The sequence below is a fragment of the Mchenga conophoros genome, linkage group LG6 (genome assembly GCF_057382185.1).
Source record: "Mchenga conophoros isolate Kocher_MC1m ecotype Shallow Benthic linkage group LG6, M_conophoros_male_GT1.1, whole genome shotgun sequence".
Lineage (NCBI taxonomy): Eukaryota > Metazoa > Chordata > Actinopteri > Cichliformes > Cichlidae > Mchenga > Mchenga conophoros.
The window spans coordinates 14,514,111-14,533,707 of NC_140531.1; the positions used below are offsets into that span (position 1 = coordinate 14,514,111).

The window sequence follows — 19,597 nt, forward strand, 5'->3', positions numbered from 1 at the left end:
ATGGTGACTTGTGCTATGGGCTTGGAGTTGGCCTCTAGTGTTGTACGCCACATCCCCATTGAGTTCCCGATGAAGGCTCTTAGGGTCCCATTGATCTTGTACAATTCTAGGCATTCCAGTATCCAGCTGTGGGGCATTGAGTCATAGGCCTTCTTGTAATCAATCCAGGCAGTGCACAGGTTGGTCAGTCTGGTCTTGCAGTCTCAGCTGATTGTTCTGTCTACCAGTAGCTGGTGTTTTGCGCCTCTGGTATTCTTGCCAATTCCTTTCTGTGTCCCGCTCATGTATTGACCCATGTGCCTGTTCATCTTAGCCGATATGATGCCTGACAGGAGCTTCCATGTAGTACTGAGGCAGGTTATTGGTCGGTAGTTGGAGGGGACCGGTCCCTTCTTGGGGTCCTTGGGGATCAGGACCGTCCGGCCTTCAGTTAGCCATTCCGGGTGTCTCTCGTTAACTAGCAGCTGGTTCATTTGTGCTGCCAGACGCTCGTGGAGTGCAGTCAGCTTCTTCGGCCAGTAGGCGTGAACCATGTCGGGCCCTGGTGCTGTCCAACTCTTCATACTGGAGACCCGTTCTTGGATATCTGCCACTGTGATGGTTACTGGACCCTGTTCAGGGAGGTCGCTGTGGTCTGCCCTCAGATCCTCTAGCCACTGAGCATTGCCGTTATGGGGTGCATCCTTCTCCCATATATATATATATATATATATATATATATATATATATATATATATATATATATATATATATATATATATATATATATATACACACACACACATATATATATGCATATATACACACATATATATATATATATATATATATATATACACACATATATATATGTATATATATACATATATATATGTGTGTGTATATATGTGTATGTATATATATATATATATATATATATATATGGCTGCTCGATTATGGCAAAAATGGCAAAAATGATAATCACGATTATTTTCACTGAAATTGAGATCTCGATTATTTGACGATATTTATTTAACCCTTTAAGACCTACTATAGAACCAAGTCCGCCAGAGCTTATATTATATTTTTACATGTTGTAGTGCCATTTGTGGGAGCATTTCAATTTGCTATGCAACTGTTATAGCCCATATTTTAATAATATGTATGCATTAAGTCCATAGTAACTACATTTATTGCAAAAAAGTGCAATAAACTACAAAAAAAATTGAAAATCATTTTTGTTTTTTTTTTACATATATTTCTACTTGGAGAAATTTAAGAGGTTTATCCTTCAAAACTTTAAATACAAAAAAGTTCCAAAAAATTGTTTACAACAACAGGAAATTTATTTTGGGTGTCTTCATAGTTTTATTTTGGAGATACACCAATTTTTATATACTGCAGGAAAAACAAAAAAAAACAATCCTATGATGCAAATTTGCAAAGAAAACAGCATGTGCATCAAAATAAACTATTTCCAGCAGTGCAATTCGAGTTCTAAGCATCCCAGCAACTATTCAGAAAAGTCAAACATGACCAGTATAGGTTTTTAAGGCCTACAAGTAAAAAAACTACAATTTCCGCGAAAATGACGTCACTTCCGGTTTTGGGCAGGAAATGGCGGACATGCGACAGTTCGCGCTGACATCTGTTTAACTGTGGGAAGTGTTACGAACAGCTGATCGGATCGGCAAAGCGTGTTTCTGGAATATTATGTTTTTGTTCCTGCAAGAGCTTTTTATGCAATTTTTGCAAAGCTTTATGTGGAAGGAAACCGTGACCGAGGACAAGCTGATGGCATCAGATGTAAGTACAACTCCTCCGGGTTATTGCGCTAGCTTACACGGTTCCGGTTCTACGGGGATTTAAAAATAGTTACACAAAACGGAGCATGCTGCTCTGACCGGCTTTAAAGGGTTAACAATGACTTTAAAAAATAATATAAAATAGTGTGCAACACCACTGAAGTTGTTTTTAACCTCTCTTTTCAACCAACAGCAGTCACTCTCCTCTCCAAATAACTTCTGCTTAGCTTTCCGAGCTTCCCTCGGGTCCTCTTAATCAGCGGTCTCCAACCTTTTTTGCGCCACGGACGGTTTATGCGCGACAATATTTTCACGGACCGGCCTTTAAGGTGTCGCGGATAAATGAGGGAGGGGCTAATAATCGGCTCAGTCATTTTTAATGATCGTTGAAAGCCCAGATCGTAATCGTGATTAAAATTCGATTAATTGAGCAGCCCTATATATATATATATATATATATATATATATATATATATATATAGATATATATATAGATATATATATATATGTGTGTGTGTGTGTGTGTGTTATAATAATAACCGTGTACACATAATGTGCTTAAAATAGATATTTTAGGTGACTCAAGAAGACTTCTGCTTATATCATCTACATGATACATGAGTGTCATTTGGTGACCTGAAGTTCTTAAGAAACGCCAGCACAGAAGCTTTGTTTTATGACTGAGTCACCGATCAGCTGCAGTTGATGATTCGAGAGAGAGCCTGGGTGCAATCTGCAAGAATAGCACAGCCACTTCATCTTTGGTATTCACATATCTTGACATGACAACTGAATTTGTTGGAATTCTTTATAGTAAATATTGAATTTTGTTCAAAAGCATTTTAACCACATTGAAATCATCTGAAATGACACAGCTGTCCTCGGGAGGAGTCCTGAGTACAAAACCAAACAAATTATGAGTCACAATGTTTTCTTTTTAATAAAGAAATATTTACATTTTTCTGTGTTGGCACTTATATATAATTATACATAGAAATATCTTACAATCTTATTTCTGTATATGCATATTCGCAGGATTTTATCCCAGGGGCATATCCATTAAAAAATCAGCATCTACCATGCTTGTCTACTTGCAAATTTATACCTAGCCCTCATCAGTACAGCTCCACACAAAGTGATCTGTTACCTCTGCCTGTCTCTAAATCAAACCCCAATCTCCCTCAACACATTAAAAATCAGGCCTGAACTGACCTATAATCACATACAGGGTCAGACCTGCTGCTGAGGTATGAAGACGGAAGCTGAGGCCGCACAGTAGTCATGGTGCAAACAACGGCAAGAGGTAATAAAGAAATAATAAAAATAAATGGAAACACGGAGATGGAGCAGATTGCAGAGGCGGAAGCAGCCTTCATGTTTATGGATTATGTTCAGGCGTGTTTCCCTCTGCTCAGACCAACAACGTAACACTCGCATCTCTATGAAACCTTGCACACCTGGCACAGCAAGGACACCTTCATTAATTACTTAAACCTCCAGATATTACACAAGGATTTAATGATAAGTGACCCTGTGTTTTTCACTATACTAACAGAAGGGTGTTGCTAATAAAGTAGCTACTAGCAGTCATTTTAAAACAACCTCAGTTCTTCAGCGAGTCCACACAATGCTGGAAACAACTCTCTGAGATTCTGCTCCATTTTTATGCGACTGCGTCTCATAGTTTCTGCACTTTCACGCTGTTAATCTCCTGTTATACGTGTGTATCACAACCCAAAGATTTGCCACTCATACCTGGTAACTGAAGAGAAGACCACTGAACTCATTGCATATTCATGAAACCAGGCTGAGATGACCTCTGTTATGACATTTATGCTAGAAGAAGTCATTCTGGAAAATGTAACTGCATAACCATTTGCTGTAAATGGTCAATTCATTGCTTCAGACATTGTTGGACGCGGTAGGCCCATTAGCTCTGCAGGTAAATAATCACTTGTAAGCCAAGCAAACATCTGGGGCTGAAAAATGATGCCAACAGAGAAGTGCCAAAAAGTTTCCTCTAACGGTCACTTGAAGTTGGCTCCAAAAGTTAGTTATTTCCCATAGAGCCCCACGTTACAAAGCATGTTTACAGCTCGATACAAAAAGGAGTTTTTGCTTCTATTGTTAGTCTTCCCATTTTTATAACTCATCTGGTAAGGTGTTAAATTAGGACCACAGCTGCTTTGATTAACAGGTGTGCTTCCATTTATGGATACACCTTGCCAGCCTTGCTAGTCCTAGCTGATGACTCGACCCTCTTGTTGAAATTGAGCACAAATTAAGCGGGCTGAGCTGGTTGGATTCTGGTTATATTCCTGTAAAACAGGAAGCTGAGCTCAGTGTAAATGTCAATTTCTGTTGATTTACAGAGTTAATTACTGTATTATTATAAACATATTAAACGTAACTGCCAACTGACTATCTCATTTTGCAGCAACAAAATAAATGAAGTGAGATAACTTAAAAGTTTAACTTGGCAAAAAATGTTTTGATCATTATTGGGATAACATATTGTGAGGTGTCTGGTGAGTCCCATCTCTTATGGCCCAGTCCACATGTTTTAAACAGTATATGTTTTAGGCATTGACTCTCTAAACAATCTAAAAATACCTTGTTACTGAAATATTACCAATCCAAAATGACCTCTGCTGGAATCTATAAAGAATAAAATCTACCCATGAATTCCCTTTAAAGATTTTTAGCCTCATAAGAGAAGGAGCTGATATTTTATCTGTGAAGTGGGATCAACAAACACCAATAGAAGCGGGAGGCAGAGTGAAACAGACTGAAAATGATAAACAAAACAAAGACAGAATAACAGGGAAAAAATATATGTTGTACTGAAGAGAGTGGTAAAATACTGAAGTGGAAATGGAAGAGTTTACAGTAGAGAATTTTCATTTTGTTATTTGCCGCCACATTAGAGGACCAAAGGAGCAATTCAATTATGGAAGTGGAAGGAAAGACGAAAGGGAAAAAGAAGAGAGCAGGAGGAAAAGGAGGAGAGAGCTAAATTGGAAAATATCAAGTTCAGGCAGGCATCAAAGAAAGAGGCCCTATTGTTTTATGTTCTGTCTTTTATCTTCTTCTCTAACATTAATCAGCGTAGAGATTTTCACATTTTCCTATCATGCAGTGGTTTATCTTTTAACCAATGTCATTAACTGCCATTAGTGACAGCACAACTATTAACTTTAACACAACCTCTTGTCTTTGTTTCCTTATGTACAGTTTATATTTCCTATTGTACCATTTCAGAAGTCAATGAACTGTAATGACTGCAATTACTCTTGACAAGCCTTATTTGAGCTGTCAATTAACAGAGCAGGGTTATTGTAATTCCTGAAAGAGGACAGCAGCATGGCTCCCAAAAGGAAAACAAGACCAAATGCCTTTTATCGACCTAATCATTTCTGGGAAGTTGCCTCACTAATACATAACATTATCACACATGAATCAAATGTAGGCAGAAATTACACAGCAAATGAAGACATACATGAAGCCCTCATGTCAGGCGAGGCAGACTGGTGAGCTTAGATACTATAACCATGCGAAATACTACAGCAGCTCTTTTTCTGTTGCTAAATTTGCTTTAAATGTCTGATTAGATTTTGTGTATATTTTGGATTAATTTGCACAGTGCAGAGATTATGCAGTGAATTCCCCTCAGTGTCTCTGCACACACACACACACACACACACACACACACACACACACACACACACACAGACACACACACACACACAGTAGTATTCTAGCATAATCAGATTTCTGGAACACGTGGGCTACTTCTGTGCACATGTGAACAGTATTTGGGGGCTCACCGTGACACGACCAACTCTGTCATCAAGAGAGTTTTTAGGTTGAGCCAAATTGTGAATTCTGTGTGAGATGGTGCCCCACCCTGCAATCGTGTGAGTTCGTAATGTCGCCAGGATCAAGGTGTGAGTGGGTTTTGAATCGCCAGGAAAGGGATCTATAGGTGGCCTTTAAACCACCACCTCTGTTCAAAGGTTGTCATCCCATGTGCACAAAGACGACATCCTTTACTCCGTTCTTGAAGCATCTAGCGGTTCAAAATGTGAACAGTGGGATCCTCGAAAGAGTGTCCTTCCTCTTTTAAGCTACGCCTCATCCTGATGAGCTGGCACTACTATGCTGCACCATGTGTCTAGGAAGAATACTCCTGTGAGATTTCCTTACACATCAGAGAACCAACTTCACCCCTGATTTCCATCCTGTTAAATCTTTGCTTCATTACCACATACTTCAAATAGAACAAGGGTTTATCCAGGCAAAAGCATACATGTACCATGGCTTCCCCAGGTTCCCACATAGCAACAAACATCCACAGAGTATAAGTGAAAAGTAAAGCTCTAAGCTCTTTCAGAGGGATAGTACTTTTCCAGTGCATCAGGTATGTGGATGACACCTCAACATCAAAACCCAAGATGTAGAACATCTATTCACAGAAAAATCAACTTCATTGAGGATGACACCAGGATAACAGAAGAACAGGTATGCCTTGACTGTGCAGCTATCATTGAAGAGGACGGTATTCTATACACTGACACCAAAGCTCTTGTGACCCTAACAACTCACATGATGACAGGATGGATCAATGATTCTCAGGACCACCTCCAAAGGGACAACACCACTGGGGTTTAAGTACCTGCAACTCTCCATCAGCAGTTAAAATAAAGTAACCTCTTGGATGAGAGGTCAACTCATTTAAGGCTACCATGGATGGATGACTGGATGACTGAAGTTACACGAACATTACACACTGCTCAAAAAAAAAAATTAAGGAACATTTTTAAATAATAGTATAGCACGACATCAATAAAACCTCTGGGATATTGATGTGGTCAGTTAATTAACAGAGGGGGTTATTTTTCCTCCTCGTCTTTTCTGACTGCATTTGGTTGTGGTCAGTGTCACTACTGGTAGCACGAGGCGATACCTGGACTCTACAGAGGTTGCTCAGGTAGTCCAGCCCCTTTAGGATAGCACATCAATACGTGCCATTGGCAGAATGTTTACTGTCTCTCCCAGCACAGGCTCAACAGCGTGGTAGAAGTTCAGGAGACAGGCAATTTCTCTAGGACAGCTGGACAGGGCTGTAGAACAGGGGTGTCAAACTCAGATACACAGTGGGCCAAAATTCAAAACTGGAACAAAGTCCCGGGCTAACGTTAATATTTATTGAAATATATTTATTGCTCCAGATATAAGAATGAATCTTTTCTTATGGACTCAAACACGTTTTGCTGAAAAGCTGAATATGGAACAAGCAAAGCTTAATACTAAACAATATATATATTAGCGGAAGCAAATGGATGGATGGATGGATGGATTGGATTTATATAGCGCTTTTCAAGGCACCCAAAGCGCTTTACAATGCCACCGGCGACCTTCCGGTTACAGATATGCTTCCTGAGCCACAGTCGCCCCCAACATATCCAGCATGATTTTTTCTCCATTGAGACACGATGTGTTCTCAGAGTGTTCCTTTTTTTTCTTTCTTTCTTTGAGCAGTGTATAAGGTTTCAGAAAGTCTAATAAACCCACTCTAAATTTGGGAGATGAATAAAGTTTCTCAGTGCTCCATATAAACATTAAAATAAGAAAGTACAAGAACTTGGATAAGACTCACAACTGTACTTGCTCTGTAAGAAAGTTTATGTAATAAAAAATTAAATGAAAGCTTTAACAAAGACTGACAAAAGGAGGATTGTAGAATACAGTATATGCGTAAATGCAGAAAAAATTTGGCACATGGCTCGTCGTAGTGCTGCCACATGTCTTTAAATCCTACATGTCTGGGATGTCTTTGTAATCCAAAAAGTAACTAAATCATATCATTGAGAAGAAAGTCACATACAGTATCTAAGCTTCTGGTGGCTCCAGAGATTAAGTTCCAGACACAATGGATTGAGTTGAGCTTAAACTCTTTACTCCATATTCATTTCCTGCAAGCTTTTTTTTTTATTCATGTCTTCTTCTTCTTCTTCTCCTCAGCCACTTTGATGCTTCCTTTTGCACGCCGTGAGAAATGCACTCATTAACAACTGCGGCGCTACTGTCGTGGATGGAAGACCTTTCAAATGGCCGGTTGCATTTTTCAACATGTGGTGGGATCTAAGGCTACGTGTCTTTTAAGTCTCCCTCCAAATGATGCTCTTTTCCTCTTGATCTTGCTGTTTGCCTCATCCATACACATGAATATGTGTGCACGCTCTCACACACAAACACACACAACATCTGCTTGCAAAGTTCAGACACCGAGAAAGTTCCTTCTGTTCAGACCTCTGCTGATTATGTGTGCGTACGTGTGTGCGTGCGACGGAGAGCGGTGAAATAATGAATCGTTCCTTCTGTTAGAGTAGTGTTTGACAAATTAAAATGAATGAATTTTCAGAAACGCACACAATCACACATACCCCACCACGGCGTATGGCAGCTTAGGCCAGGTATAAGGAGAAATAGTTCCCATAAGGCCCAGTTCTGACACTGATGGCTTGTGACATCACTGCTCTCCACACCGCTCAACTCCCCAGCAACAAGAAGCTGAAATATTTACTGTCCTTCCTGGCATGCTTCTGCATAGATCACTGCCTTTATTTGATCAATCCGGGCTTCATGTGTCCCTGATGGAAAAAGAAAGGCGAATTCTAATTCTCCTCGTCCAGCCCGTCCTCTTGAAGCTGCCGGCTATCAGAATCATTTCACGTCCATCTGCCACAGGCCACAGAGCTAATTAAAAACAGCAGCTCTCTCCTCTCGACCTGGGCAGCAGGTCACAGCTCAAATATATATCAGTGTCTGCGGCGCTGAGGTGGGAGCACTGTCCCCAAGTTGTTTTTTAACTGCTGCTGGACAGCTGAGAGAGAAAAAAAAGTCTGAAGTTTAGAGCCCGTTTAAAAATAGGAGGATGAGGGCAGGAAAAACATTTTGCAAGGAGAGGGAGAGGGGTGGGACATCAGAGAGATGGCAGAGCAGCATGGAGTGGAGATGGGGAGGACAGGGAGTGGGGGCTCCATTAGATTAGAGCAGAGTGTGTGGGAAGTGACAGCTTGTAAGTTCTTTGCTGGCCAGTATTTTGAGGCTAGGGAGTTTGGGAATGTTCATAGACAGGATGTGTGTGTGTGTGTGTGTGTGTGTGTGTGTGTGTGTGTGTGTGTGTGTGTGTGTTGGATATGCAGAGTGGTGTGTGTGTGTGTGTGTGTGTGTGTGTGTGTGTGTGTGTTTGTTTGTTTGTGTGTGTTGGATATGCAGAGTGGGGTTAGGGGCAGGCACATGGACATAAATTGAGAGCAGGGGAGAGGTAGAGAGACAGACAGTGAGATGGGGCTGGGGACTCTGGGAGTGATGCATATCGGATCAATAAACTTCATAAACGAAATCATCAACTCGGTCACCACGAAGACAGCCAACCGCCAGGCACCATCTGGCCCCGTCTCACCGGACCGCAGGATCAGCCAGCGTAACCTCACACACACACACCGTTGCACACGTAGGGCTGTGCAAATATTCACTGCACTCACTCTGACACACATGAGCGCACACAGAGACGCTTGTGCCAGGTAGACGCAACTGAGATTGGTCTGAAGAGACAGATTTTCAGTGTGCGTGTGTGTGTGTGCGTGTGTGTGCGTGTGAGTGTGTGTGTGTGTGTGTTCGTGCACGCACCACAGCCGTTAAGCAGTTTATTCAGAAACAGAGGTTTATGAGTTCTGTATAACACTATATCCTGTAGCATGATAATGACCATAAAAGAGGCAAAGAGTGAGAGAAGGGCAGCCAACTGAGGGAACAAAGCAATATGAAGAATAATTTAGAGGCAGAAAAGTAGGAGGACAGACATGGAACAGGGAGGTGAGAGGGGGAAAGAGTGTCTTGTAGAGACAGGAGGGGAGCTGTGAAGAAAGGTGCAAATTAGTCTTTTCTATGAGGGTTCAAAGGAAGTGTTATGCATGAATCTTCATCTCAGTATGTGAATGTGGGCTGCAAGCAAATCAGAATATTTCAATTCACAATGCAGAGCTGAATGTTTTTATCCAGATTATATTAATACCTGATAATGGCGTGGAGAGATCCACTTTTCCTAGTCACATTATAGGCGACTCTGTTTTGGAAGAGCAGGAACACCAGAAACCCATGAAATGATTCGAATGAAAACGTTGCAATTTTATTTAAAATATTTCTGTTTACAAAATATTTCACCATGCTCAGACTTTGCAAAGGGGCAGAACTAGCTGTCATTTTTATGTTGTTTCCATGGATACAGATACTGGTGCGAAAACCTTGAATTTGAGACTCTTTGCTCCCAAGGTTCACACCAATCAGATCTTCTCCGCCCAAACAAAGTGCCAACACAACTGCTCCCAAGGGTGTACCCACCTCTTAATAGGAATAAACAAATACATCTTATCAGTGAACAGGGAGAAGAGTCTCTATAATTTGTGTTTTTACTACTTGTACTGCATAGATATCACAGAGAACTGTGCTTTATAATGGTGAAAGATATCCGGTTCAAGTCCAGCAGGAGACAAACCCAACCACAGGGATTCACAAGCTGGTGTACTCCTAGTGCCAGACCCAGGCCAGGAAAAATGCGAGGGTTGAATCAGGAAGGGCATCTGGCCTAAAATCGGTGCCAAATCAAACATGTGGATCCATCCGTTGTGGTGACCTCTTGGGAAATAAGGGAGCGGCCTACTGTGCTTCTGTAAGGTTCAGAGGAGTGTGGATTTGTTGCTTTGTGGATATAGGTTTTTGCTAAAGATCTATTAAGCAACCAGGACAGAAATATAAGTGATAATTTATGTTCAGTGGTATCATTACATGGCTGTAATACGAGAGCGCTGGCCCGCCTATTCTAAGTTGACCGCTATGGTCTGTGCACTGGAGAGTTTTTCTATAACAGTTAAGATTACCTACTGCTAGAATAAAGTACCAGGAAAGTGTTCAGACTTTATTTCATTTTACGTGTTCAGCTGAAATCAGTCCACTTATGTCCATTATTCAAGGTTGAGCTAAATCATTCATCACTGAATATAAATGAGGTTATGATTTAATATGATGTTTCGCTCCCAGGGTGCCTCCCTCCTCATCCTGTGTGTGTCGAGGCGCACAAACGTAGCCCCGCTGTTCTGTCTCAGCCAGCACACAATTAACAATTAGCGTCATAGCAGGTGGACAGTGCTACATGAAACGAGCACAGCATTACATTGTACCAAATCCCTGACCCATTGCTGCTGCTGGCTCAAACAACTTTTCTAGCTAAAACCCTGCAATCATCACAAGAAACCACATGTTTTTCGCTCAATTTACAAAAAAACACAATCACAAAAACATGTCTAAGTGACACAATGAGTGTATTTTATCTAGATTATGTGTTTCTATTTTAGAGCTGCTACATGTGTAAATAAATGAAAACATGTTACTCTGTCTCACTTCCACGGCTTGTCTTTTGTCCTGTCTCCCTCCCCTCATCCCCAAACAGTCATGGCAGATGGCTGGCCCTCTCTAAGCTTGGTTGTTGCTAATTCTTTCCTGTTTAAAATGAGCTTTTCCTTCCCACTGTCTCCAAGTGTTTGCTTATACAGTGGTGCCTGATTGTATTAGTATAGAGCTTTTTACACTAATATATAAATATAGAGCAACTTGAGGTGACTGTTGTTGTGATTTGGCGCTACATTAATAACATTTAATTGAATTGAACTGATCATGATTTAAGAAAAACCTTTGTTTCATAGCCCTGTATCTGTTAAAACAGACTGCTGGCCAAAGTCAGGCAGCTAGCTAGCACCAGGAATGTCCTGGGCATTGGTTACAGTGTATTTTGGCTAGCTCAGCTGCCAATAAATGCTCTAAGCCTGTTATCATCTGTTAACTTAGCAAAAAGACTGATTGTCTCTCTTTTTTTATTTTACTATTCTGATCCACTGCTATACTAGAGGAGTCAAAAACTGCATCAGATGAAAAAAAAAGAAAAAAAAAGATGAATCTCTAGAGTTTCTACTGGTTTCTCTGTTTCTCATATCTAACTCTCTCGAGGACTGGAGAGACTGCTGTCAGCATCCAAGACAGATCACTGAGATAGAAACTATTCATACCAAATTATTAGAGGCAACACACCTCATTCCATCTTTATAAGATTGGAATATGGTCTAAATAAAATGCCTCCTACATTGAGTGCCAAGCTTTTGCCATTTGAAAAAGCACAGCGGCTTGTTATTAACAGAATGCCACTTACATTGTATTTCATATAAATGCCTTAATTTCTTATTACTTTAGTGAAGGCAGTCTGGAATTCAGTGCAAACTGTGTCTGCAATAAATAGCTGAGGAAACTCATGAATTTTATGGGTTTTCCTGGTAATAAAATGTCTTGACTGTGCATTTTAGGACAGAAAGTTTTATCAGTTTTTCCCCCCTCAACTTAATCAAGATAAATGGCAAAGAGTAATGGAGCCACTGGAGCTACTTCAGCGACATATACCATTTCCAATACTGGCCACTGTAATCTCTGTGTTGACTGCTCAGCTGAGTATACCTGCCAAACTTGGAACTGTATTTCAAACACTGCAGCCCATTTGGATATAATGGAACAGAAAAGTAATAAAAGACAAAACAAGGATAACCCCCCCCCCCCCCCCCCACACACACACACACACACACACAAAATGCAATCACGAGTCATTACAATAATTACAAAGTGAATAAAAAATTGTTCCTGTGATCCAAGAAACTGGAAATATATTGTATCACCTGAAGCAGGTACGGTTAAAACCATGACAACCATATTTTCGGAATCAATTATCACCACATATATATATAAACCACCTGAAGCTTCTTCATTTTTGATATACTGTAAGTGCACCACAAATGTGCTGTATAAAGTGAAATACAATGTGCTATAAAAAGAGCTGTTTTAACATCATCTGTAACCATGTACTGTTTACACTGGTAAACAGTTTACATCATCATCATCATCATCCCCACTGTAGAGATCATTCTGGATGATGTGACCTCCAACTCTAACCATAGTCAGGTGTCCACACATTCCTTCTGGCTTTGACCATTTTGACATCTGCAGGCTCTGTATTGGCCTCAGGCTTGTGGATATGATAAAATCGGGCAGCCGATTGTTCACTGTCACATCACATTGTTTAAATGCTCTGCTAACCTACTGCTGCAACTGTTACATCAGTGCTTACTCTACGATCCAAGCACCCACCTCAGCTTCACCTTAGGCTTTTACTATTAATTATATATTTCCCTCTATTGGTGTACTGTAGGCTATGGAGCTTCCAGAATATATCCAGGCATTAATATAGTACTTAACCTTTGTGTCAGGAGCAGTTCTGACAAAAAGGTTGATACTTTAAAGCTTTTCATTGTTGTCAGGGTTGATTTACAGTAGATGGATATTAGAATCCAAATTTAAATGTATACTCCGCATATGCTAGCAGGCTTTTAAAGTCACCATGGAGTCACATGTCAGATCTTATAAACCAGCTCTTTTCAGGGTTAATGTGAGGATACATCCTCCACAGCAGGTCTGTGGGACTAGAATTGGACTCATTAATGTCCCAACGAGCACTTGAGATGTTACTAAAGGTCATGAAGCTGGTATGTAGAGAAAGAGGTGCCTCGGGTCGTTGTGTGCTTTTGTTTCAAAGTTAGTTCAGAAATTGATGAAAAACATAATAGTGGCAGTAGCAACATAAGGAGAAGTGATAAAAGCTCTGTCCAATTTTAAGATCAACACCTATACAGATATTTGGTGATTTAACAATCAAATATTCTGATATCTGATAACAGCCAATGTTGTTTTCTTTCAGACACACAAACCAAATAATCGAATTTGCCTTATATTTGATATCTACAGTTATTTATTTGCTTGTTATTAACTTATTTCCTCTCTGCCAGACTCTGCTTGTATCATCTTGTTGTTATGTTTGTGTGTTGTCAACAGGGAAGTTGCAGAGTACCCTCTGTTGGACAAATTATCCAGTATCAACACTCATAACATGAATGTTATGAGCTAATATCAGCTGAACATATCAGCCTGCTGATAAATTGGTCAGGCTCTAATAAAGCTGAGAAAATCTCTACCGCTGATTCCCTATTGCTAATTTTAAAGGTTAAATCCTCCTCGCACAGTAGCTAGTGTTTTTAAGATTGCAGATCGTTTTTCTTCACTGTTTACCGGCACGCCAATAAAACCTGCTTAAATGTGGTTGGTTGGTAGCGCTAAGATATAAGCAAACACAAAAGAAAAGTTTCAGGCACTAACAATCTTGTCCCCTGGCCACAGATGCTCCATATCTACTGCAGATGTATTTTTATTGAAATAATCACGGAATAATCTGTAACTATAACAAGGGCTCCTCTTTGTTTTTTTATTTTCGTGTACAGCAGCAGGGAGCACACTTCAGCAGGGATGCTTTGACTGAAAACACCTTCATGCAGATAGTGTCGTGTGCAGCAAAATAATTGCAGTCCACTATCATTAAGCCACTCTCAATAAAGCCCCATTAACTTAACAGGAGTACATTATCCTAGTTCGTCCAAATTAAAAGCAAATTCAAACTTGATGTGAACCAGAAACAAAAGCAACCCCCCCCCAAAGTTAAAAAAAAAAAAACCTGTTTATATAACCTGAATCCACATAGCATTCTGAAAAGCTCTTTGGAGGTGGTGTCTGTCGTTAAAGGGGTGAAAAAGTTGCTGTCTGACCGTTTACGTGTACAGCAAGGCCACTGACAATTTCATTCAATAACACACTGGGGAGCAGTTAGTGGTCTTAATGGGGAGTTAGTTATCTCAGAGTGCAAGCAGAGACTAATAAAATCACTGAAGGTCTCCATCTCAACAGCTATTGTCACAGAGGAGCCGATTCAAAAAGGTGCATATCCCAAATTAATTTAAAATGCTGCCTGAATCTATATCACACCACTCTGCAAACCAAAAGCACACTACCATCCCTGTGCTTAGCTTATGAGCATTTTTTCAAAAGAGTGACACTTACAGGATATCTGCAGCAACTAAGAAATAATATGCAAATTGTCAGCATTTCAAAAAGAGCTGGAGAATAACATCAAACAAAAAGACTGTGAAGCACAGCTTACACAACACAGGGACCCTCATATCTCTGCTGTACAATTAATATAAAAGAATATCTCCCATGCACCTAAAATTACTTAATAACCTTGTAGATTTGATTCACTGAAAAGCCCGCTTTATCTTCTCTTGATAATGTCCTGTGTCTCTTCTTATGAAAAGGGTCAGTTATCTAAATAGCTTATTATTCATAGCAATTGACATGCGAGGATTAAAAGAACTTTTGTGCTTCTGCAGAACACTAATTAATACACCACTGTGGGATAAGAACTGTAAAATTAAAATTTTATCTCAGGCGGTATTTTGTTAGACACACTTTGTGCTCGAGACTGCAAAAGACACCATACAAACACAAGTGCGTGCTCAAGACACAAAGCAAAAGGGTAAAAGAAACACCTACATTCGGTTGTTGGGGATTATCTTGTGTCCATCTTTGTACCATGTGACCAATGGTTGAGGAAACGAAGCAAGGGGAGGAGGGTTGATGAGGGCTGCTCGGCCCTGAGTCACCGTCTTTCTCTGCTCTTCGGCCAAGAAGTTACCCAGAACTTGAGGAAAAGAGAGAAGGATGAAGAGTATGAAGATCAACACCAATGCATCACAATACATTTACTGCACAATCAGATATGCCGGTGTTGGTGTTGTCCCTACATCATCATAAAACTGTTGATGTAGAATCAGTATTGGAACTGACCAATCACGCTGTCTTCACAGTCAGTTAGCATTAGCCAAGATGCTATCTAATGCTTTTTTAAACCATCACTGTTTCAATATTTGTAAGATTGTAAGAATTGAGCAAAGCTGAAGCTTGTTAAGTTTTAATTGTGCACAAAACAACATCTTCAATTGTTTTACTCAGTTTACTTTAAACCAGCGTGTGTGTGTCCGTGTATGCTGTGTGTACTTACAGGCCACCTGCACCTCCGTTCTCCTGTGTATTACTGCTCCCATCCTGTTCCTCACCATACACTGATACAGTCCAGCATCAGTCCTCTTCAGGGACGGCATAGACAACCTAAAGATGGACACATGGAGAGGAAGACTATAAGGGTAGGTTTTTCTTCTCAAAGCTGTAAATAAAAATAAAACTGGGAGTGATGTCTGGAGACCAACAAGACAGAAGGGAACGAAGGTGGAGGTCTGGTTGTCCATATGCGTGCACTCTTGTGTAATTCCCTTTCATGTCCTTGATCTCAGAAAATGGATTGGGCCTAAGGTTGTAAAAGTTTCCAGATAACAGAAGGCAGAGAGAGCATATGCACAGTTTGTGTACATGTATGTGTGTCTGTTTGCATCTGTGTGCCGCGTATGAAAAGGTTTTTGATGTTTGCGAGGTCTTTTTTTTTCTGAGAAGGATTGTTAATGGGGTTTTAATGGACTGTGCTTCACTAATGGGAAGCTTGGCATAGGATCTAGGTTGGTACCATGCTGGACAAATACACACACACACACACACATACACACACACACACACACACACACACACACACACATTCCGCACAAACCGGATAGACATAGCAAAACCGGACATCGCTTTGGGGCTCATTACGAATACCAGGACAGCCAAGTATTTAACTCCCAGGCTGTCAGTGCATGCTGCCAACATACACAAACCCGCAGACACAAATACACACATGTACATCAAAGACTCACAAACCCAACTCCATTTGAATCAGGAACGACACATTACACAGCAGCTCTGATCCTAAAACAGATTTTGATATTGGACACTTTCTACCACCAATCTATCTCCCTCTCTCTCTGGTCAGCTACATTTTCAACAGCCGTGTGCAGCGGAAACACCATGTGTTTTAAGTTCCAACAAGTTGTTAGATTTCTGTCATCTACCACTATATTTAGATACAGATATATATATAGACAATGCAGTAATTTCCTAGTCAGTTTCTCTGACAAGCTTAGCGTTAAATGTGATTGACTGATTCAAGAAATAAAAATCGATTTTGTTTTGTGTAATACTGTGATGAGAGACTGCACAAAAGAAGAAGGTAAATGTAGGACGGTAGTCATTTTACATTAAATCTGAAGTTCGTCAGACCAGAAATTATTAATATTTATGTGTTTTCAACAGGTTTATATTATTCTAAAACTATACAGCACGTAACTGAGACAAGTATTGGCTTGAGGGAAAAAACACATGCATTGTGAGAAATAAGTTTGTCAGCCAAGCATGTTATACAGTTTTGAAGACAATGCAGTAGCCTTGTCATAAGTGTCCCTGAAAACAAAGCAAACGCTGCTGCCTTCTTTTTTTTTTGAGAGTCTAACTTGTCTTAGTGATGTTTTTATTCCAACTCACAATGTGCAAAAAGTGGCAGGCTACTGCCGTTGAACTGACAATGATAAAAGAAGCCGGAGCTGAAGCTTCCATTAATGTAAATCATTGTCACTTACTGTGCATCTGAATTCTCCACTGACCAGCGCTTTAAACTAAGATAAAGGATGAAGAAAAATAAAATATTCCAAAGAGGATTTTACTATGTGGAAGCCCAAAGCATGTTTCTGAGTTTATGTAAAACTAAGTGGATCTGTGAGACCCGTATTAACTGTAAACATGACCAAAAATCACAGCAAAGCACTGCTATCGAGCACTGCTTGGTCCCGCTCCTGTAGCAGCAGCATGCACAAAGCTGCAGGCCGTCCAATTTGCTGAAAATGGTTTATATATCAATGGCAGAAAGGTGCTATTGCTATATAGCACATCAGGATCTAGTGAGGTTCAATATCTCATCCCACACTATATGTCTTCATTTAACTGAGAATAAAATATGTAAATGAGCATATATAAAGTTGCAAAGGTAGAACACTAAAATCAGGCTTAGCAGATGGCCACATCCTGACACACACACACACACACGCACACACACTCATATTCACTGCAGCTTGCCAATTCAGCATAGCCTCACCAAACTAAAGTAGCCAGAACGCTGAGAGAAGTCCAGAGCCACACTGCACCTCCTGGCTCGAACAACGACTGCCTACAAAACTGCTGGCTCAACCTCTCCCTCCCTCAGTGTGTATGCATTCCCAAGATTCCCTCCATTTCTGAATGATGTGAAAAACAATTTTGTTTCACAGCTGCAGTTTTGCCGAGAGGAATTGCTTAGTTCTTACCAACCAACACACACAGGGACAGAGAGAGAGGGGGCACAGGAGGAGGAGGAGGAGAAGAAAAGGTACAGGGCAAAAAGCAAAGAAACAGCACAGACATATTGATTGGATCCCCTCCTCTTTACCCACACCATATACATATTTATGGTGCTAATGTAATTATTAATCTCACTTTGGCTCTGCTGTCCGAATGCTCTGACCTCTACACACACTCCATCTCTAACGGGAACAGCTCTTACTCTGCAGATGTTTGTATATGAAAGGAAGGGTACGAGAGAGACATATACACTTAAAGACAATGAGAAGATTCACGACAGAAAGTCTGACATAATAACTAGGCAGTGGGTGCTAACTGACCTGTACTGTGGCGTCCAGTCAGTGATGTTGCTGTTGTTGAGAGTCCAGCGGTACTGCAGAGGCCAGCTGCCTCCAGCCAGGCAGGTCAGCACCAGTCTGTTTCCCTCTAACACCACCTGCTGCCCTTGTCCACCCCCTCGTAGGTAGGGAGCCACTTCTGACGGACAGAGACACAGAAAGGAAAATGTGTTATTTGTGGTGTTTGAAATAGTCTGCTTTAGTCACTCTGAGACAACACGGCTGATTTCTGCTGTATTCATACACCACAGAAATCACGGCCTTTGCACAATAAGTTGAAAACAAAAAAACAAGTCTTCTCTTATTTTATTGAGAAGAGTTTCAGACTGGAATCAGAAAATTCTGTAATAATGGTTTTAGGTGCCATTTTGCAAATGTCAAATCAGATATGAAAACTCATTTCAGGCTTAGAAGAAAACATCTGACATCAAAGCAATAGGAAAAAAACTGCTACTCCATCTACAGCTGCTTTATTTATATTTATATTTTTCCTGCGAGACTGTCTAGAGAGCCCTCACCCTATTAGTGATGCCTGTCAAAGCTTTTTTATACAGACACACATACCAGTTTTTTTCCACAAAACTGTACTTCAGCATTTCAGAAAACCTACCAATTTTAAATAAACAACTAATATCTCAGATCAAACTGCATAATAAGTTGTAACACTGATTTTAAGACAGACCAAGAGAAAATGTGTCCCAACAGATGCTTAGCACAGGTAGGACATGTGATGCCTGTCCATACACTTAGACCTTTTGTTTCCTGTGTAAGCTCAAACGGCTGAACTGAGCGCATGGCGGCATGCATGAGTGCTCCAACACATCCTATTTCACAGCATTGATGTGCATCAACGGTCCAGAAAAGCAGCAATTCTATCACATTTACTCCCTGGAAAGGCACCACGTAACTTGACTACTTCTTCTGAATGCAAACAACATCTGCTGTTTGTTACTTAAAGCATATCAAATTCCAGCATAGACTGCACAAAGACAAAGGTCAGGCTTCACAGACGCTTTTAACCCTTATGCTAAAAATTAGATTGAGCATCCTGTTCGTCAGATGCAGTGTAATGTGGAATTGATCAGACTAAAAGGTACAGATGTTGCGATGATTAAATTGTTCCCTCAAGCTTGTCTGATTCTGTCAGGAGTCTTTTGACCAATGAGCATGCCT

General features: G+C 40.4%; 1 protein-coding gene across 2 annotated transcripts in view; it reads right to left on the minus strand.

Annotated features, from left to right (window-relative positions):
- Positions 1-19,597, minus strand: part of LOC146572313 (protein sidekick-1-like) — a 282,653-nt gene that overhangs the window by 164,098 nt on the left and 98,958 nt on the right. For both annotated transcript variants that reach the window (XM_085276355.1, XM_085276354.1), the window contains exons 2-4: positions 18,407-18,563; positions 15,829-15,935; positions 15,321-15,468 (exon numbers count right to left, since the gene is read on the minus strand). In XM_085276355.1, coding sequence (XP_085132481.1) covers positions 15,321-15,468; positions 15,829-15,935; positions 18,407-18,563 — 412 coding nt within the window. The remainder of the gene's footprint in view (positions 1-15,320; positions 15,469-15,828; positions 15,936-18,406; positions 18,564-19,597) is intronic.